The 20,315-nt window shown below is 26.9% G+C and overlaps 9 protein-coding genes across 9 annotated transcripts, besides 19 other annotated features; 3 read left to right on the plus strand and 6 right to left on the minus strand.

The window, feature by feature from the left end:
* Nucleotides 1-275: 275 nt before the first annotated feature.
* Nucleotides 276-297: a sequence feature (AT_rich).
* On the minus strand, nt 293-8,260 carry EDI_207020 (uncharacterized protein; the record flags this gene model as incomplete). Its single annotated transcript, XM_001738864.1, has 1 exon — nt 293-8,260. The coding sequence occupies one exon, from the start codon at nt 8,258-8,260 to the stop codon at nt 293-295; it is 7,968 nt and encodes a 2,655-aa protein (XP_001738916.1).
* Nucleotides 6,662-6,690: a sequence feature (AT_rich).
* A 20-nt stretch (nt 8,261-8,280) lies between the features above and the next one.
* Nucleotides 8,281-8,322: a microsatellite.
* Nucleotides 8,323-8,494: 172 nt separating this feature from the next.
* Nucleotides 8,495-8,962, minus strand: EDI_207030 (uncharacterized protein; the record flags this gene model as incomplete). Its single annotated transcript, XM_001738865.1, has 1 exon — nt 8,495-8,962. One exon carries the CDS (start codon nt 8,960-8,962, stop codon nt 8,495-8,497), a length of 468 nt encoding a protein of 155 aa, XP_001738917.1.
* Nucleotides 8,963-9,039: 77 nt separating this feature from the next.
* Nucleotides 9,040-9,123: a sequence feature (AT_rich).
* Nucleotides 9,124-9,137: 14 nt separating this feature from the next.
* Nucleotides 9,138-9,188: a sequence feature (AT_rich).
* Nucleotides 9,189-9,230: 42 nt separating this feature from the next.
* Nucleotides 9,231-11,149, plus strand: EDI_207040 (uncharacterized protein; the record flags this gene model as incomplete). The annotated part of the gene is made up of 3 exons (XM_001738866.1): nt 9,231-9,412; nt 9,466-9,683; nt 9,738-11,149. 3 exons carry the CDS (start codon nt 9,231-9,233, stop codon nt 11,147-11,149), a joined length of 1,812 nt encoding a protein of 603 aa, XP_001738918.1.
* Nucleotides 9,691-9,714: a sequence feature (AT_rich).
* A 60-nt stretch (nt 11,150-11,209) lies between the features above and the next one.
* Nucleotides 11,210-11,719, plus strand: EDI_207050 (uncharacterized protein; the record flags this gene model as incomplete). The annotated part of the gene is made up of 1 exon (XM_001738867.1): nt 11,210-11,719. The coding sequence occupies one exon, from the start codon at nt 11,210-11,212 to the stop codon at nt 11,717-11,719; it is 510 nt and encodes a 169-aa protein (XP_001738919.1).
* Nucleotides 11,704-11,802: a sequence feature (AT_rich).
* A 20-nt stretch (nt 11,803-11,822) lies between these two features.
* EDI_207060 (chaperone binding protein, putative) lies at nt 11,823-12,386 on the minus strand (the record flags this gene model as incomplete). The annotated part of the gene is made up of 1 exon (XM_001738868.1): nt 11,823-12,386. The coding sequence occupies one exon, from the start codon at nt 12,384-12,386 to the stop codon at nt 11,823-11,825; it is 564 nt and encodes a 187-aa protein (XP_001738920.1).
* Nucleotides 12,387-12,558: 172 nt separating this feature from the next.
* Nucleotides 12,559-12,912, plus strand: EDI_207070 (uncharacterized protein; the record flags this gene model as incomplete). Its single annotated transcript, XM_001738869.1, has 1 exon — nt 12,559-12,912. One exon carries the CDS (start codon nt 12,559-12,561, stop codon nt 12,910-12,912), a length of 354 nt encoding a protein of 117 aa, XP_001738921.1.
* Nucleotides 12,913-13,093: 181 nt separating this feature from the next.
* Nucleotides 13,094-13,579, minus strand: EDI_207080 (uncharacterized protein; the record flags this gene model as incomplete). The annotated part of the gene is made up of 1 exon (XM_001738870.1): nt 13,094-13,579. One exon carries the CDS (start codon nt 13,577-13,579, stop codon nt 13,094-13,096), a length of 486 nt encoding a protein of 161 aa, XP_001738922.1.
* A 147-nt stretch (nt 13,580-13,726) lies between these two features.
* Nucleotides 13,727-13,769: a sequence feature (AT_rich).
* On the minus strand, nt 13,769-15,385 carry EDI_207090 (diacylglycerol kinase, putative; the record flags this gene model as incomplete). Its single annotated transcript, XM_001738871.1, has 2 exons — nt 13,769-15,151; nt 15,200-15,385. 2 exons carry the CDS (start codon nt 15,383-15,385, stop codon nt 13,769-13,771), a joined length of 1,569 nt encoding a protein of 522 aa, XP_001738923.1.
* Nucleotides 15,386-16,626: 1,241 nt separating this feature from the next.
* Nucleotides 16,627-16,657: a sequence feature (AT_rich).
* A 34-nt stretch (nt 16,658-16,691) lies between these two features.
* Nucleotides 16,692-16,762: a microsatellite.
* Nucleotides 16,763-16,845: 83 nt separating this feature from the next.
* Nucleotides 16,846-16,885: a sequence feature (AT_rich).
* Nucleotides 16,886-17,001: 116 nt separating this feature from the next.
* Nucleotides 17,002-17,117: a sequence feature (AT_rich).
* A 2-nt stretch (nt 17,118-17,119) lies between these two features.
* Nucleotides 17,120-17,763: a repeat region.
* A 3-nt stretch (nt 17,764-17,766) lies between these two features.
* Nucleotides 17,767-17,839: a sequence feature (AT_rich).
* Nucleotides 17,840-18,099: 260 nt separating this feature from the next.
* Nucleotides 18,100-18,120: a sequence feature (AT_rich).
* Nucleotides 18,121-18,134: 14 nt separating this feature from the next.
* Nucleotides 18,135-18,230: a sequence feature (AT_rich).
* An 86-nt stretch (nt 18,231-18,316) lies between these two features.
* Nucleotides 18,317-18,481: a microsatellite.
* Nucleotides 18,482-19,157: 676 nt separating this feature from the next.
* Nucleotides 19,158-19,676, minus strand: EDI_207100 (uncharacterized protein; the record flags this gene model as incomplete). The annotated part of the gene is made up of 1 exon (XM_001738872.1): nt 19,158-19,676. The coding sequence occupies one exon, from the start codon at nt 19,674-19,676 to the stop codon at nt 19,158-19,160; it is 519 nt and encodes a 172-aa protein (XP_001738924.1).
* A 502-nt stretch (nt 19,677-20,178) lies between these two features.
* Nucleotides 20,179-20,202: a sequence feature (AT_rich).
* A 68-nt stretch (nt 20,203-20,270) lies between these two features.
* Nucleotides 20,271-20,302: a sequence feature (AT_rich).
* Between the last annotated feature and the right edge of the window lie 13 nt (nt 20,303-20,315).

Genomic DNA, 20,315 nt, shown 5'->3' on the forward strand with positions numbered 1-20,315 from the left:
ACCAAAAAGTTCAGCTTTATTCATATTTAATATTGCTTGATTAGCATCATCCTCATCTTCAAAAACAACAAATCCATATCCTTTATTTAATTTTCCACCATCTTTTGGGAGTTGTATATCAGTAATTTCTCCAAATGGTAAAAAAACTTCATATAATAATTGTTCATCAACAAAATCACCCAACCCACTGACATATATTCTTTTTTGTGTTTGCATTTGAAATATCTCAGTTTAAGTTGAGATAAATGAAAGAAAAAATTGGAATATAAAAAGAGTTAAATAAAATTATTATTTAATCCATTTCTTGTTTTCTCTTCTCTAACAATCCTTTTCCTATTGTTAAATTGTTCACAAACAATAGGAAATATTTTTTAATTCTTGAAATTTCCTCAATACGTTCTGCTTCTGGATCTCCAAGGATAAATAAGTCAACAGTTCTTTTTACTGACCTTTCAACTTTCGTTAGCGTCTCATATAATTCTAGATATTTTTTTATAGTAGTAGAAACAGCTTCATCTATATCATCTATTAAAAATGTTTTTGCAACATCACATAGTTTCCATTTATCATCACACAAAATATGATATAATACTTTCTTAATTTCTTCTTGTATTTGGAAATCAAAGGACTCATTATTTTTTTGAGATTCAAGAATATGAGTATTAAATTCTTCTAAATTACCAATAACTCTTGTTATATAATCTATTGCTTTTTCTATTGGTGTTAATGTTATCATTTTTCTTTTTGTAACAGCAACTCTTCTTTGAGACGATGGTAACTTTGATTTAGTGTTGAGAATTAATCGTGTCATACCGATTTGTAATAGTGGAGTGTTTTCTAATAAAACTCCACTAACATCTCCAATATGAGACAATGTTGAAAGAGAAGAAGATCCATCTAGTTTATTTTCTCTTTGATTAGAATACAATACATCACACTCATAAACAAATTCACCAACAGGAGTGAAACGAACAGGTTGTTCTCTAATTACTTTATTATTAGAATATATATATACTTGTTGAATTACTATTTTCTCATTTGTTTCATCATTTGATGATTCTACAATTTTTGCTCTTTGTGCAATTGGTGTTTTCTTAATGTCTGTAACAAATTCATCATAATTAAGTAATGAAGAATAAATATAATGACATGGCCTATTGTCTTCTTTCATTCCAGAACTTAATGCAAAATGGACATGATAAAAATTTAATGGAGGTCCCGATTTAGACATATTTTCACATACTTTTGTCAATGTTTCATGTACTTTAGCAAGTTCAACAATATTTGATGAACAATCATAATATGGTAGTAAGAAACAACACATCTGATGGGCAAACCATTGTTCACTTAATTCAAAATCTTCTACTGCTAACCATGCATGTTTAATCATTGACTCAAAGGAACAACTTGAATAACTTGCTACTAAAGAAATATCTGCACTTACAAGGACATCAGCAAATAAGTCCTCAATAACTGATATATCAAATAAATCTAAGTTTTCTGCTTGTTGTGAATCTCTAAGAATACAATAAATATAATTCATACACATAACTTCACATATTCCAGCAACAACATGTCTGTTATACTTTCTATTAATTTCTGCAGACTGTTCAACCCACGTCAAGAATAGCATTGGAGCATTAACATATTGTTTAGCATCAATAGCTAATAATTCAAGTAACTCATCAATATCTTTAATTTCTTCTTTACCACTTTTTTTGTCATACCTCCATAATTCTTCTTGTTTATTAAGAATGTCTTGAGCTATTTTAATTGTATTTGAAAATTCTTTATCGAATTTACGTGTTAAATATAAACTGTTATCAATAATTGATGTAGTTCTAAAACAACTTGAGTTATCAAGGAATAAAGAATATAAGTCATTAATCATTTTATCTTTTTTGTTTTTTTCTTCAAGATCTTCGTCTTCTGTTTTAATAACATCATTGCTTGTGCTTTCTGCTTGTAAAGTTTCTGGTAATCGTTTAAATTCTTTTATTTGTTTTTTTATTAAATTGATTGAAATAGGCTCTTCAAATGGAACGCAGTATTTAACAATCTCTGGAATATTTTGAATAGCAATACTATCTATACTGTCTATGATCTGAGTTAGTTGTTGAATATTATTTTTATTAACCTTTTTATTATATGTTGACATTAACAATTTTAATGAATCAGAAAAAAGTTTTCTTTGTGCTTCAAACTCAGCCTCAACTTTCATTCGTTTGTCATAACTTTCTTCGTAAGAAGTGATCCAAGTAATACTCTTATTGAACTGACTTAAATTTTTATCAGTATTTTTATTAACAATATGTTCATACCAATTCTTTCCAAATAGTTCAGATTTAATCCCATGATCTACTGAACAAACAGAGTTTCCAGTAATATCAGTTATTTGGAATTCATTTATTTTAAAACAACCATTTTTTTGAAGGTCTGCTCTGAATTGTGAGATTAATAATTCTTTTTGTTGATTGATTTTATTATAGTTTATAAGAATTGAATTCATTTTATCAATAATGTCATCTTCTATTTTAATTTTTTTCATTCTTTGAACAATATCATCCATTAAAAACAAATACTCACTCCGTTCATCAATTTTAAGATTTTTTAAAAACATTGACATTTCAACCCATGCATATGTTTTAAAGGATGCTCGTGCAAATTTTTCTTGTTGGATTTGATATTCTTCAGCAAGTTTTAGTTCCTTTTTATTTGCTTCTATACGAAGCATTAGTGCTTCAATAACACAGCTTAATTCAATTCCTTTCTTTAAAACACTTTCCCAATAAAAAAAGAATGATTCCCATGGTGCCATAAACCCAGAAAACTCTCCTTGTCGTTGATTTCTTCTTGTTCTTATATCTTTTGTTATCTCTTCTAAATTCTTTAATTCTAAGATTCTTGCAGAGAAGTATTTAACACTAACAGGACCATTAGATAAAGATTTACTTATTGCGTTGATATTTGTTTTAATAATACGAGCATTTTCTGCATTTAAAGTATCAATTTCAACCCGTTTTTGTTCATAATTTTTTCTAACTTCTATTATCTGTTGAATTTTTGATATCTGTTCTTCCAATAACTCAATAACCATTTTAACCATTTTTTTCATCTCCTCAACTGAAATAGGGAACAGTGGATTAATTTCTCCTAATTTTGAACATATCTCATCATATTGGTCTATTAGTTTTGTACTTTCTTCATTTGCCTGACAGATAGAATTAGCTAACCGTTGATGAATTACTTTTAGTTCTTTGTCTTCCATTGGTTCTTCAAAATAACATTCAAGAAAACTTGTTTTTCTTGCCCAATTAAGTATTTCTTCTCCAAGTACTTTTGCCTTAGTACAAATAGCATGTCGTGCTTTTAATGAAACATGTACTTTTTGTGTTCCAATTTTCCTCATATTAAATTCATCGAAAAATGACTCATATTCTTTTGATATTGATGTAATCAATTGAAGTGCTGAATCTTTTAAAGAACCAGTAAACCTTTTTGTGCAAAATTGTGCCATTTTAGTTATCAACAACCTATCAAATGGGACGCTGTTGAATACGTCAAGATGATATTCTGTTAAGAACGTAGTGTTATTAGTTGACAATGTTGTTACAACTTTGTCTTCAGCTTGGAACCCTTCTGATGCAATTTCAATACACCTTTTTAAAAATCCACAAACATCGTTGAAAGATCCAAGGGAAATTCCATTTGATAATTCTTGAGAACGGCGAATCCATATATAATCATCATAAATATTCGAGTTTGCCATTGTAAGAGCATTTTTCAAAGCGATGTCATTTGAATGAATGAATTGAGAACAAATTGCTGGCATTTCGGAAATTGATTTTTTTAATTTAGTAACATGATGAGAAGACCACTGTGCAACTAAACCTCCAAGATTAGAAGATGTTAATGAAGTTTTATTGCTGAGTACGAATTCTGATTTTAATGTTAAATATATTAGTCTACTTGAAAATAGTCGTAATAATGTTTCAGAACTATTAGCCATTTTAAGTAATGACTTTAATATACACTGTGATAGTTCTTCTGATTTAATAATTAAAGAGAAATGAAGAATAATGATCATATAAAGAAAGTCAACAATTGGAAGAATAACTATTCCATTTAATGGTGTTTCAATAACGGCTGCATATAATAACTTTGAAAGACCATTCTCAATATCACTATTAGTAATATCTCTTTGATTCATTAACATATCAATACAATCCATGATAGTTCTTAATACCGAACGTAACAAAAAGTGTTGAACAACTAACATTGCCATATTTTCTTTTCCAGAACGTTTTATATCATCAGATGATGTTGTATCACTTAATTCAGTTATTTCTGAATGATTTACACTCCCTGTTTTCTTTCTTCCTTTTCCAGTTACTACTTTATTAATACCAGCTACAACACTTTCTGCACCTCCAACTACTGATCTTCCAAGTCCTTCAGCACTTTCAGTAATTTTCATTGTAAAATTCCCAATAAATTTTGTTGGTTTTTTAGTTTTATTTTTTGAAGGTACATTATCATCAACTGAAATTTGATGAGAAGGTAATAAAGTAATATTATTTGAAGGACTTAATGGAATTTCTAAATTTGAATCAATTTCATCAGTTTTTCCTATTGACCTTCTACACTTTTTAGGTATTTGACCTTTTAGTCCAGAATTATGGAAAGAACGTTGTTCACTTGATGTTGCTAATGTTCCCCTTCTCTTTACCCAGCTACGATCCATTAATCCTAGCTGTGAAGTAAATTCATCAGAGACATCAATAAGAATAATTCTACTTTGAAAAAGAGGGATATTTGTTGTGGTTATTGGAGAATCTTTTAGGATCATATCAATTAATCGTAAACGAGTAGAGTCATATTCTACATTAATATTAAATTTTTTTGATGTAATTAATGAAGTAAATCGTATTGCATTTGTTAAATGAAACAATAAATCACAGACACGAGTTGACACTTCTTTTTGGAAATAAAGTAATAAAGTTTCTTTATCAATGTTTTTTAATACCCAAATTAATGATGTATAAAATACTTTCCAAACAAATACCTCTTTAAAATCTTCAGTATTCCATTTTGATTGATCTTTAATAAACAACCCATAAGGGACATTAAAACTATTCTCAAAATATGATTTTTCTTCAATAGCATATGATATTAATGGAAACATTAAAGCTGCGATTTGTGATTTAAGTGTTTCGTAATGTTTAAAAGTGTCATATTTTTCAATCATAGACCCGATAGAGAGAATTGCCATTTTTGAGATAGCAAATTTTAATGACTTTGTGTGGGTTTCTTGGTCTTTGTCAGTTTCTTGTATGTCTTTTACAATTAATTTAATGTATTGACGAATCAATAACCCATGGAAGAAGTGTTCTCTTTCCATAATGTCAGGAAGTTCTGCTGTTTCTTTAAATACCAATGGTTTAGGACAATCCTTTTCATACAAAAAATCAAAGTCTCTTAAAATATTTAAGAAATCAAATCGAAGAAGATAAGGTAAATTGACAAATCCTTTATTATCTAGTCCTGTTGAAATGATTGGTAAAGAAACAACATTTAAATACTTTTCAATAACTTCAGCAACTTTACCTAATCTCCATAAATACAACATTGATCTCATGAACTCAGCAAAATAAATATTTGCATGTACAAGGGATATTAAATGTGGAGTTATTCTATGTTGGTTTAATACCATCCACCCTCCAAAAACATTTGCAATTGCATATAAATTTTCTTCTAATTGTGTTACAGAGACTCCAGAATAAATAACACTTTCTTCAAGACTAGCAGCTCTTTTTGTTTGTAAATAAGCAACAATAGATTTTTCTACCAATCCTAAGAAGAACCAAAACAAATCAAAAATTTTATGAGAATCATTGAATGATTGTAAAACACTAATGATAACTGTTAAGACATAGTTAGCAAATTCTAATGGTTCAATGATTAATGGATTAAAAGTGGTAATAAACTTTTGTAAGATTGTTGGTTTTGTTGTTGGGTAATCAACTGGACAAACATAATCTAAGAAATTAATCAAATCCATGACTTTTTTTACATCAACTGAAATTGCTTTAATATTTTGAAGTTCTTTCTGAAGAATTGGTGCGAGGTACTCCATTAAAGTAGCACGTGGAATGTCCATTAAATTACAGACATTATCACATCCTTTTGTTGCAAAGTAATCAAAAAGTTCAATGTGTGATGCATAACCAGTTGCTAAAGATTTAATAGTGACAGTTAGTGAATTTCCCCGATCAACTAAATCAAGAGTTGTTGGTAATTTTATTTGTGGAAGAGTACTTCCTAATTTAAGAGAAACGGTTTTGTTTCCAATTGGTTTTTTATTGTCATACAATGGAAGAATAGCAAATCTTTGTTTTTCAATACTATTTGGTGAATTAACACAATACTCAGTAACTGTAAATAAAATGTAATATGATTTTTCAATTGGTGTTGGAAGCTTCATTTTTATTTCATCATCCATCTGTACTGTTTTAAGAGAAGAATAACTTGCAGAAACAAATTCATTTTGAAGAGATTCTTTAAATGTAGGTGGATAAAATACTTTAAGTACTTGAGAAGAGTCTTGGGCATTAAGTAATTTAGCAGTGACATTAAAAAATTCATGTTTCTTATCTTTACCTAAATTAATTTCATTTAAATAAATAAAAAGAGAGTCAAAATACATGTCATTGACAGTCTTAGCTTTTTCTCTTTTTGCCAGATATTCTAACGAATAAATATTTTCATCTCCCATTACCATTGTTTGATTTCTACAACAATCAAATACCTTATATGATGCATTCCATTCTTTAGATAATTTCATTACTGTACATTTAAAAGTCCCTAAAATAATTGGACTTGTTCCAAACATCCCAAGTACTGTTGTTCCTACACCATTTTGTGGGCTACATTGTTTTATCCGTGTTTGCCAATTATCTCCCATTACTAATTCTCCAGAAAATGTGAATATTTTAGAGTCAGAATGATTATCTTTTGCTACTCCAGTACATATAAATTCCGGTTTCTTTATATAACGAATCTCTTCATTTTTCTTTGATTTAATAGATATTGTACTTGCTGATTTAATTGGAACTGGTGGTTCACTAAATCTACCAATTGGTTGAGACCCAAGAAGTGTGGATTCAGATGTTCTTGTAGTAGAAGTGGGATGAGGTAGTATCTCTGATTGAGTTAAATTTTGTTTATTTTGTTTAGTTTTTAAGAATGTTCCATCGTACTGTTTTTTAGCATATTCAAACAATGAATCACTTTCTCTTGCAATACGAATAACTATAAATGCATTTTTCATTAATTCTGTTGTACATTCAAAAAGAATAAACCCATGTTGAATTTCTCTATCTACACGATAAATGCCAGACGTTTCAGTAATTTTAGTTTCTGTTGATTTGTCATAAAAAAAGAATTGGATTAATAAATTTTCATTATTATCTTCTTCAAACGAAATAGAATTTATTTCAATTTTGTATGTGATTAATTCAGACTTTTCATCTTTCTTTGATACTGGAAGATATGAAATAGAATCATCTGGTGATAAAAATTCAAAAATACTTTTGTCAAGTGATCGTAGAGTATATTGTTGATATAATGGTGTAAAATATAAAAATTTTGGTTCAGTTAGTGTTGATTTTCCAAGGGCTTCTTGACTATCACTAAACTCTTTCATTAATGACTTGAAACAATCTGATTGAAAATAAGGAGAAGGGACAGACAATTGGTCTAATGGTTTAAGATAATTTGTCATTACAATTGAAGAATCTGAAAAAGGTCTACTAACTGATGCTTGAAAAGTGTATCCAGAAATTTTGTTACCTGATTGGATTGACGTTAATAAACGAGGTTCATTTCGAAGTTTTGGGAAATCAAGAAGAAAGCCATGTTTTTCATATTCTCGTTCTTGGTTATATACTCCTAATTTTTCAACTTCTGTAAAACCGTATGATGTTCTCAATTCTTCTTGTGTTTTTTTGATATAATTATCAACAGCAGGAAAATCTTCTTTATGAACATGAACTTTATCACTACCAATAACTTTATCATTAATAATCTGTTTTACAACGTAATCAGGAAGGTCAAGTTTATATTTATCACGTATGTATTGTTTGAGTTGATACGAATCTAAATAATTTACACCTTCATAATCATATTCATTAAATGTACAACTAATACTTGCCTCGTTTTTTTGTTTTTTCCTTCCTTTAGAATTAGGAGTAGAACTCATTCAATTTATCATTTTTTAGTTTTTTATTTTTTGTTATTTTCATTTTTTTTTAATTTTTATTTAATGTTATAAAATTTATGTTTTTTGTTTTTTTTTTCATGACAAAAATAAAAGTAGTTTTTCAACAACTAAAAGAAAAAACAAGCCTGACTTCGTAAAAAGTCAATGATACCATTTTATCGAATGTTAAAATAAAAACTACACAACCAAAACAAATGACAAGATGCAGTTCAATTAGAGGAGAGCAGCTTTAAGAGCTTTTTTGACAGCTTTCTTAACAGCTTTCTTAGAAGACATTTTGAGGGTTGAAGTAAGAAGGTCATCAACAGGATTAAATCTTTGTTCAAGATGTACTTCTCTAATAAGTCTTTCCTTGTACTCAGCTGGGAATTTATTGAGTATTTTTTTCATAACACCTATAATTCTTGTTTTTCTAGCATGTAATGAAACTATTTGTGATTTCATTTCACTCATCTTTTCAGCAATTTCACTTTTAGCTGATGGAAGAGCATTTTCATAATCAAGTTGAGCGTGGTCAATTTTGTCATGAATTTGTCTTTCAACGTCAAGGATCTCTTCATATTTAGTATCAAGTAAAGAGAGTTTTTGTTTGGCTTCGTATAAACCTTTAACCCAATTTCCACTTACTGAAACATCAGCACTGACGCATAAAGCAATAAGGACAATAATGAAGGCTTTCATATATAGTAAGATAATATGTATATATTTGAAGTTTTTTTCTAATAAATTTTGTTATGTTGTGGTGATTTCACAAAATGTTAATTATTTTATAATACTTTTTATTATTTAACAATTAACTTCTAATTTAATTTCTAGATTAATCTAATTATCTTAAAAAAAATCATCTTTCTATCCCATTTTTTAAGTTTTTTTTTGTTATTTATATTTTTTGAAAATTCTATAAAAACGTTAAACCAAAAAGAAACTGAACTGTAAAAAAAGAAATCGAATGAAAGTTATTACCAAATTTAACTATGATACTGAAAATAATTATAATCTCTCTTTTCATGAAGGCGATGAGATTGAAGTTCTAGAGATGAATTCAGATGGACTTTGGAAAGGAAAAATAAACGAAAAAGTAGGTATGTTTCATATTTCAATGGTTCGTTTTGTTGATCCTCCTTTATACCTGTTTGTTATTCGTTAGTACATTTCTTTTTAGACGTGTCTTTAATTAATTACAGGGCCCATGTTATGCAAGACTTTTTATGGGATAATGATGAATGTATTGCTGCATACGAAAGGGATGTTGTTCTAGTTTTAAAAGAAGAAGATAATGAATGGAGTTTATGTAAAAAAGGATATAACACTGGTTATTTACCAACAAAAATATTAAAGAAAGTAGAATCTGAGTTAACACCACGACACAATAAACAAATGACCAGAATGACAATGGGAATAAGTTTGTGTTTTATTTAATTATTTAATTTAAAGAACAACACATTAATAAAAGTAGTTCCTCAACCAACTATTTTACCATGTAGATGTATTTCACGATATGATTTTATTGCAACTTCAGATAAAGAAGTTTCATTTTGTGAAGGTGATGAAATGATTGCACTATCTAGTGATTTAAAATGGGTTTATGTCCAACACCCAGAAAATGGATTTGGATATATTCCTACTAATTATGTGATATTTGAAAAAGAAATTTATAGTGATATAGTTAACCGATATGGGTTAGTTATATTTGATTATAATGGAGATTCTAGATTCCACTTAAATGCAATCGCTGGAGATGTTGTTTATGTAGAAGAAGTTATAGGGTCATGGGCAATTTGTAAAGTTGGAGATAAAAAGTATATTATGCCTTATTGTTATATTAAAGTTCTTGAAGACTATGACCAGAAGATGGCTGAAGAAAGTGCATTTGTTTTATCTAATTTTATGTCAGAAGGAGGTAATGAATTAAATATTGTTAGAAATGAATTTGTAACAGTTTTATTAAATGGAGAAAAATGGAGTCTTGTGAGGAAAGGAAATAATGTTGGGTATGTCCCAAGTTCATTTTTAAGTATTATTCATGATGGAGAAAATTATGCGTTAATATCAGAAAATCTGATTTCATTAGATGATAATAATCTTCATGTTAAGCAATATGATATTTGGAAAGTTTTATCAAAAGAAGATAATAATGTAAAATTAATTCGAGGAGGTATTGAAACAATAGTTCCATTAACACAATGTGATATTAGAAAATTTGAGAAAACTATTAAGAGAGAATATGAAGAAGGAAAAAAAAGAATTGAAGAAACTATGTTAATTAAAGAAAAAGAAATTATGAAAAAAGATGAAGAAGAAAGAGAACAAAGAGAGGTTCGATATAAAGAAAAGAAACAAACTGAACAAAAAGAATTTATTAGACAAACAATGAGAATGAAAAAATCAAAAACTTCTAGTAAGATTAATGGAAATGATTTCTTAAAAGAATTAGAAAAGAAAAAAATGTTATATGAATCTTCAGAAAATACTGATATGGACTTATCTTCTTTTAATGCTCCTTCAAAGAAAGCAATGACGTTCACAAAACCAACACAACGAGGAAATGTAAATTTCTTAAACCGACAACATAAAACAACAACAACAACTGTTTATCATGAAGAAAAAGAAGAACCAAAAAATGAAGAATTAATCAAAATAAATAAAAGTGTTTTTGAAGGACTTATTGAAGAAAATAAACAATTGAAAAAACAAATTGAAATGATTGATACCTCCCAAAAAGATTTATTAAAAATAATTTTTGCTTTGAAAGATGAACTTAAAAAAGTAAAAGAAGAATTACCTTTAAGTTGTCAATTATCAAAAGAATTAGAAGAAGCAAAACAAGAAATCGAATCATTGAAGAAAACAAGTAATATCAATAATTAGAACTTTTGAAATAAAATTAATTTTTCTTTTTAAAGGGAGAAGAACTTAAAAAAAAATGAAATGCAATCACGTTATAAGATACAACCACTTCCCACTTTTGTTATCGAAATAACTCTTGATGAACTTTTTAGTGATCGTATTACAAAGACAATAGAATATAATTCATGTTATATCGATATTACTATTCCAAATCCAAAAAATTATACTGAAGGATTTTCTATCTGTTTTGCTTCAAATGTTCTTTTTATTATTATGGAATTAAAAGATGACATCTTTAAGTTAAAAGGAAATGAACTCCATGGATCTTGTACCTCAGATCAGTCAATAGTAATTAATGGCAAAAAAATTGAGTTTGATTTTAATAAAGAAACTGGCATATATCAAAGTGTATTTTCTAATATTAAAATATTCCTTCATCTAAAAGATGCTCTTAAGAATTCAATTGAAGAAACAAAAGAAGTACCTAAAAAAGAAATGTCAACAATAGACTCTTTAAAAAAATTTCACAAGTTACTTTGTCAAAAAGAATATTATTTAAATGAACTAGAACAATCTTTATATAACTATTAAAACTAGTTAATTTTATTCTTTATACAAAAAAAAAGAATATTAATTTTTTAATTTTATTTAATGAAATAATAATTTAATTAATTCAAATAGCATATGAAAGAAATTAATCTTCTCCCCACTTTTTCATAATAGCTCCTTCAGGGGCAGAACCTTCAACCTTTTTCTTTCCAACTTCTTCCCAATTCATATTAAGACATGTTCCTCCAGATTCTAAAAATGATTTATTCATGGCTCTTCGTTGATCATCAGTGGCATTAGCATATAATTGTTGGAACATAGCATTAGGACCTCCTTCTTTTTCATCATCTTTCAATTCAGTTTCAAGTTCTTTATCTACTGAATTCCAATCTTTTCTAAAGATATTTGTAGCAGATTGTTGGTGATGATTTTGTTGAGTTTTTGTAAGGTTTTCCCATTGACTAGCATCACTCTTCTTTAATTTAATTTCTATCTTAACAGCTCCAACCCTATAAGTAGATTGGTCAATAATGTAATTTCCATATAAATGATCAATAATTTGAGTTAATATTTCTTCACCTTTCTTTACTTCAATTGTGACTTGTTCATCTTCAAATGTAATTGTTACATTTTCTTTTGGGATATTTTTTTCAAATACATCAATCACAACGTAATCCTTTAATTGATACCAATCGTATCGAAGTGACATTACTTCTTAGTTCCTTGCTTGGACTTTTTCTTGGAAATACAACGTGGCAATGATTTGGACAAAACACATCAACACTTCATCTTTCATTCTACTCTAAAATTTGCTTTTCTCAAAAATATGTTATTAGATATAACCAAACGAAACTTTGATAAGACGAATCTTTAAAAAGAAGATGAATGAAACCCATGTTAGTTACTGTTCTTCTATTAATGATGAAAAATGGAAACAAATAGAAAAAGAAAATGGAGAAATGATTACTTATTTTTTTATGAACCAAAAAAGGTTACAAACAACAATACATCCTCCTGTTGATACTCTTATTCGCAATCGTTTTTCTGATCCTCCTATTATTAGGACTCGTGATAAATGTAAAAAATTTATGCATAAACACATTGTTCATTCAAAAATTGTCTCGAAAATACGTTCTTTTTCACATAAAACTGTTTATTATTGTCAAATACTCTTTGTGATTGGTATGTTAATTGTTATTATTGTTTTTGGTTATTCTTTCTTTATTATCCTCTAGTTTCTTTTTTTTTTATTACTTTATTAATTCCTCATTGTAATAATATCAAATGTTTTTTTCCCGTAAAATGATTTGTTTTCACAAAAAATGAAAAGTTCAATGATTCTTTATTTATTGATTCATAAAAAATAATTCATATAAAAGGTATTGATTTACAGCTATGGTTAATTAATTTACAATTTCATTTCCATTGAACAAAAAGAAAACGTTCAAGCTCTGCATCTAGGGAATATTGATTTGACTCATATGCTATATTAGGCCCAATACTTCCTTCTCCATCTATCTTTAATTCAAAAGAAGATGAAGAAAAATTAAAAAGGAGTCTATTTTGAAGTGGATTTATATTTAAATTAAAGTCTTTTGTTACTACTAATTTTCCTGTTGGTAAAACATGAAAGAAGAAAGAAGATTTATCACTCGTCAATGTCCATAAAAATTTCATATTTTGTACATCCATTTGACCTGTAGTAAATACTCCAAATACGTGTGAGTTGACAGAGATAAGAGCCATGACTCCTTTCATTCCACGAATTTTTGATTCTATACAACGTTCTGTAATTTCATCAACCTCACTATCAAATAAAATACTGCCCATAGTCATTTTTATTGTATTTTTTAAATCATTAAGAGCGTTATACTGTATTGGTGTTGCAAAGGTACTTCCCATGATAGTTGAATATATTCATTTTATAGATTTAAGTTTAAGTGCATTCCACTCAAAATTCATTCCTCAAAACGACAAACAAATCCATTTTTTTACTCATTACTACTCCCTAAAGTCACTTGCTTTTGTCCCATTTTCACTTTTCATTGGAAATTTAAAAAACTTAAATTATTAAAAAATTTATAAAAATTATCAATGAGAAGATACAAATGTATTATGGGACTCACAATAAAAATGTAATACACTATTCTGTAAAAGAAATGGCTCTCCGTCTGTTTGGAGTGGTAATACAAAATTTGGTTTTAGTGTAACTATTATTTCTTTTCCTTGTGCTAATGGAGTTGGTGTTGAAACTCCAATAGAAACTGATCCTAATTCAGCAATATTCCGAATATACATTATTTCTAACATCCCATCATCCATCCTTTGCTCTTTAAACCCGACAGGATTATTCCATAATGTTTGTCCACCATAACAGGTTAATGTTGTTTGAAATATTAAACAATCCATTGGAGGTAAATCAATTTCTTCTCCATCAACTTCGACAATGATTTTATTGTGAATATTCTTACAAGAATCATCTAACAATGCAGTTACACTCATAGCATATTTACATTTATTAATAAATCTTCCACATGGTCCAATTTCTCTTTTTTCAGAAAATGATTGAGCAACAGCAGCATCAATTCCAATACTTAAATAATTGGTAAAATGTCTAAAATCAAAAAAAGTAGAATCTCCAGGATATGTTGCTTTTGTTACTTTCCATCTATCAATTTGCGTTCTATGGTCATTCACTCTTTTCATTAATAAACTAATTGGACTTGCTTCAAATTCAGCAAGTGTTGTTGATGGATTATAACCGAGACTTAAAGATAAATCATTTCCAGTTCCATATGGTAATAGAAGATATGTTACAAAAGGTCCAAATTGATCAAGACAAGATTCAACACTCCCGTCTCCTCCACAAATTACAATAATTGGTTTTTTCTCTTTTGAATACCAATCATTGTTTTGAGATACTGTTGATCCTTTTATTGTTAATTCTTCAATTTTAATAAATTGCATTGGATGAAAATAACTTCCCAATAAAGAAATAACTTCTTTTGAACGTTTTCCACCACTAAGTTCATTTATGATAAAAAATATAGGATGTTCTAAAGGTCCCTTTAATATGTACCGATTTTTGAAAATAACTTCACAAGGATGAATAAGATATCTTCCAAGTTTCCCACAATCACATTTACGTTCTAAGTCATCACTACAACACTTTTCATGAACTGACTTTTTACAGTAAATGCAATGAAAAGAATTTCCATCTTCTTGACAAATTTCTTTTTTACATACTACACAAATCCCTTTTCCTTCATTTATAAAATAGTGCGTTCTTTGATCACTTTTTAACATAAGTTGTCTACAACAATTTAACAATTTTGGTTGGCATGTGTTATGGACAAAAAGAGAACACCAAATACATCGAAATATAGTTCCTCCACTCTTTCCACATACAACACAATTTCCACCTGAATAAGATGGTTCAAATGAGTGTTTGTTATCATCTCGAATATTTTTACTCTATCTAAATAAGTGTTTCTTTGTAATAATATAAAAAGTACTACAAACATAACAGTTAGAAACAACACTCTCCTGACAAAATTCATGACAATACTTATTACAGTCTTTACATTTTAACACATTTTTTCCATTACAACTCATTCCACATACAAAACATTTTACATTTTGAGGTGTTTGAACTATCTCGAAACGATGGTAGATTCGTTTGAAATTCATCATCTCTAAATAAGACATTTCTTTGGGTGACTGCTCTAGTGAAGTTATGATACTACTAGAATCTTCACTACTTTCCATGATCTAATGAAAAATGATTAGATGAGTTTTTATACACTACAAAAACGAAAAATTGATAAATAACAAAATTAAATATTTCAAATCTTAGTTAATAATTGATTGGTTAACTAAATAATTAAACTCACTCATTAAATAGAATATAACTTTAAAAGTCCTGTGACTTAATTAGGTTTTATGGCACATATCCTTCTATGAAATTAAAAATATATCTGTATTATGAAATATCAGTATTATTATAATAAAATTACTACTTTTTGAGTAAATCCCTTTTTATTCTCCTTTCCTGTGACTTTGTCTTTTGTCATTACATTTAATATTCTAATCAAATTATAATACAATATTATTGATGCCTCTTCTTTGTTAGAATTATTGAATTTATTGAGAGTAAAAATATTCTTTAATTTGAATTTAAAGAATGGTAAGTAACACCCATAAATCTATGATGTTATACTTAACATTTTTTCAAAAAATTGTAAAAGATTAAACAAAAAGAATCTCAGGTATTAAAGAAATAATGGTCAATACAAATACAAAAGAAAATGGAAATGCTTTGTTTGGTTGAGTTACATGAATGAGGTATTAAAAAGATAATGAACTGGTGCTAAGTTTTATCAGCTTGGAAAGAAAGATATCAAAAGTTATATTTGAGGTTGAGGAGATTGGAAAATATTAGTGAGAGGTTCTAGCAATAGAGAACTTAACTGAAACGTATGACGTGGGTTGAATTATTTTCAAGAACTCAAGACTTATGCCAATGTTACAAACATTATTAATACACTTAAAGATAGGGCATTATCATTAGATGGTAAAAGAAAGGTAGACAATAAGTTGGAGGTCTAGCTGTTGACTAAAAAGAGAAGTTTTGCATTTATAGATTACCAATTAATTGTTTTAGTATCAATACTGTACTACTATTGGTTTAATAATTAACTAGATAAAAATGGCTCAAATCTATGACTGCCATAGACTTGAAAATATTAACAGAGAATTGTGTTCCTTCTTAAAAGACTGTCAAGATGACTATTGTTCATTATATCATTCAATCAATAGTCTGTTTTATAAACAAAGTATTATCTTATTTTTTATTATTTGATCTACTAATTTGATCTTACTATAAAATTTTGTATTTTATGGTATTATTTGGTTTTTTCTCTTTGAGTTTCCTTTACAACTCAAATTTCTTATTTTTATTATACTTTTTAATTTATTTTACTATTATGAGTATAGTAAAAATTTCTTTATTCGATTTTTTTTTTAACTTTTTTCTTTATTTTTCTTTTTATTTTTTCTCTTTTCCTTTTTTTATGTTTTTTTTTTGGACATCATTTTTTGTTATTTATCTCTTATTTTTAGTTACATTTCTGTTTTCCTATATTATATGATAATTATCCCTAAGATACTTTTTTATTTACATTATTTTTTTTATTAATACTTTAATTTGCTCTCTTTAATGTCATGTGCTTATTTATTCTTTTAAAAATTAATCTACGACATTATTGCATATTACCTTTATTGCATATAATTTATGTATTTGTTCTATTTATATTTTGAAGTTGAAAATAAAATGAAAAATAACTTTAACATTATTAATAATATTTCAATTTGATGAATTTACAGATTATAAATAAATAATAATAAATGAAACATATAAAGAAATAGTATATATTTAAATGAATAAAAAGTAGTTAATTAAGTATTAATAGAAATATCTTCTATTGTTCCTTGCTCAGGGGAGACTACTAATCCCGTCCCGTCCCTTCGCTTAAAAGTATTTGTTCTTCAACTATTGCCTTATTCTTTGCTTTTAGTTGTTGAACGATGAGAATTTTCTTTTCTCATTTTTGATGCGGAATAGAGTATTTAAACATCCCTTATTTAAACATTCATTATTTAATTTCTTTTTAATTTCGATGGGTTTAAATTTCTTCTTCTTTGGGTTTAGACTTCTTCTTTGGGTTTAGACTTCTTCTTTTTTATTTTCTTATTTTAAGGAGAGTATATAATTACCATTGTATTGCTTTGGGCTAATATTCTTTTAGCCTCATCCACTTGACCCTTTTCCTTTGATAATCTTTCTTATATTATCAAATAATACTTGTATTCTAACAAGTAATAATAACATCTTTATAAATACCCATTCGTTTATTGTCAATGATATTCTGTCATTGTACATAATAAACACTGCTATTCTTGCAGTACCGGGTAAGATGTTTTTCTAACCAAACGCAACGTCATAACCAGTCCATAACTGGGAGGAATCGAGGGATGGAAATATTTTAGGGTTCTGTGTGGTGTCTTTGACGTGCTACCTTCGAATCCCGTATATATTTAAATGAATAATATAAAAAATAAAAATAAAAGAGAAAATAAGATATAATAATTATTATATTATTACTCTTTTTATCTTATCAAATTATCATATTTTATTAGTGCCTTCTTTCATCAATAACATTATACTATAATTTAATATGATTATATAGTTATCTATGATGAAAATAAAAGGATCTAATTCAATTTATTTTGATTTGTCATATTATCATTTCTTTTATTAATAAATTTATGAACTCTTATCTTTTTATAAGCCAATGAAAGTACTATTACTTTTTACGTACAATTTCAAATAAAATATTTCATGATTTAGTGGTTGAATGATCTTATAATAAATAATTTAAATTGAACCAAATAGTCCATTAAATTTAACAATAAAATACAAAAATAATTAGAAAACTTCATTATCTTATATAGAATACTTTTTCAATATTGAATTTATAAAAATAAAATATTACTCAGTATCAATAACTATTTTTCACTTAATTTTATTCAGTTTTAATTCATAAAATTCATAAATCATTTGTATATATGTTAATGCATAAAAGAAATTTAATTAAAAATAAAATAATGAAATAGTAAAAATATAAAATAAGAAACGAATTAAATAAAAATTATCAAAAAATAATAGAAAAGGATTAAAAATTTTTTTTTTGATATATATAAAGAATAATAATGGTAAATTAAACAAAAATGAGAAAAAAATAACCTCCAACATTTCAACAAAATTTTAAAATAGCTAAGAAAAATCAAAATAAAAAAGAGAAAATTCAAATATGGGTAACATAAAATAAAGAACTTAACTATGATTTAAAAACATATGTAATGAGGGATTTCTCTTTCAATCTAGAAGTTAAGAACTAATAATATTATTTACTGGTTTATAACAAATAATGACCTAACATAGTACTTAATTTAGCTGGTATTGTTTTAGATATTTATTACTATTTAAAAATTGACAAGAAAGAATCAACAAAAGATTTTATACTCCAAAGAGATATATGTAGCCTTGATTCTTTATAATACAGAAATAAGAAGGTGATTGTTCTAACTTTCTGTACAACACTGTTTATTTATTAATAAAACATTGTTCTTTAGTTTATTAAAAACCTATAATCAGTACTTTGATGTCTTTGAACAAAACAATAATTAACTTTTATTGTTCAAAGGAAACAAATAGCCGCTCATTATTGAGCGGTGTTCATTAGTTTTTTTGTTCTACAGCATCTCTTGTTCAATTAAGGAATAAACTTTTTAATACAAATAAAATAGATTTTGAACTAACTAACTCATTGACTAAAAACTAAAGGAAATATAAATAACTAATAATATAAATTGTATTGCGATACAAAGTGTATAACAATAATACTGAGGTTTATTACAATTAGTTATCATTTGAAGATTTTTTAAACTCATTCATCATTTCTTTTGTGGTTTGTAATTGAGAAGAAGACAAATAGTCAAAAATGTCATAAAATGATCTCATCTCTTCTTCTGTCATTAAAACTGTTTCGTTCCCATTTGTTTTTTGAGATTGAAGTAGGACCTTATTTTCTTCTACAAAATAAGGACTGCCACCAATAAAGAATGTATGAACGTCATCTTCATCTGTTGGGATGATAATTTTGTTCCATTGATTTGCACAGGAAACTTTTTCTGAGTCAGACTCCTTATTAAATTCATTTTCTTTATTGCCTTTATCATATCCCGAATAAAATTTGTTTGATATCATGTTTAGTTGTGAGACAATATCAAAGACGTTTGTCATTAATTCGTCAGGAGTTACTTCGGGACTGATTTTAGATTTTTCAGTAATTGTCTCAAATCCCATTCTCATTAGTTTGAGATCAATATCATTTTCTTTCAATTTTTCCCAGCCTTCAATATATGTGTTTTCCTCCATTAACTGAATTTACTAGTTTCTTTTTATTTTACAGATGTATCAATTTGTTTATACCACTAGCTTCCAATAAAATATTGAATTTAACAACACAAAGTTAATTGAAAGTAATTTTTTGTGTTATTTGTTAAAAGAGGAGTAATGTGTTGATTAATATTTGGGTTGGAAAATTGAACCAGTTAAAGAATGATGAAGATTAGATTGAAGAAAAGTCAGAAAAATTAAAAACAAAAAAGAAGAAAAAAATGTGAAAAAAACTTTATTTCAATCTTGAAAAAGAATAACATGTCACGAAAATCAGCATCTATTCCACCAGTAACACCATTAGTTTGTAATGAATTACTTTTTCATTTAAACAAAAAAGAGTTATAAAAAAAAGAAGTTAATTGATTAGGTAACTGCACTTGAAATTGTTGAAGATTTTAATAAAATGAAAAAAGACGAAATATTTCCAGAACAATTTTCTATAGACATTCTTTCAAATAGTGTATTACCAATTTGTTTGTTTAATATTAATTTATAAAATAAAGAAGGTAAAAGGATTATTGATTAAATATTGATATTAATTGTAAGTTTCTTATCTTTTTACCAAAATTGTATATATAAAATAAAAACATAAAAATTAATAACAAATAGTAAATA

This window comes from Entamoeba dispar, genomic scaffold (genome assembly GCF_000209125.1).
Source record: "Entamoeba dispar SAW760 scf_1105229461705 genomic scaffold, whole genome shotgun sequence".
Lineage (NCBI taxonomy): Eukaryota > Evosea > Mastigamoebida > Endamoebidae > Entamoeba > Entamoeba dispar.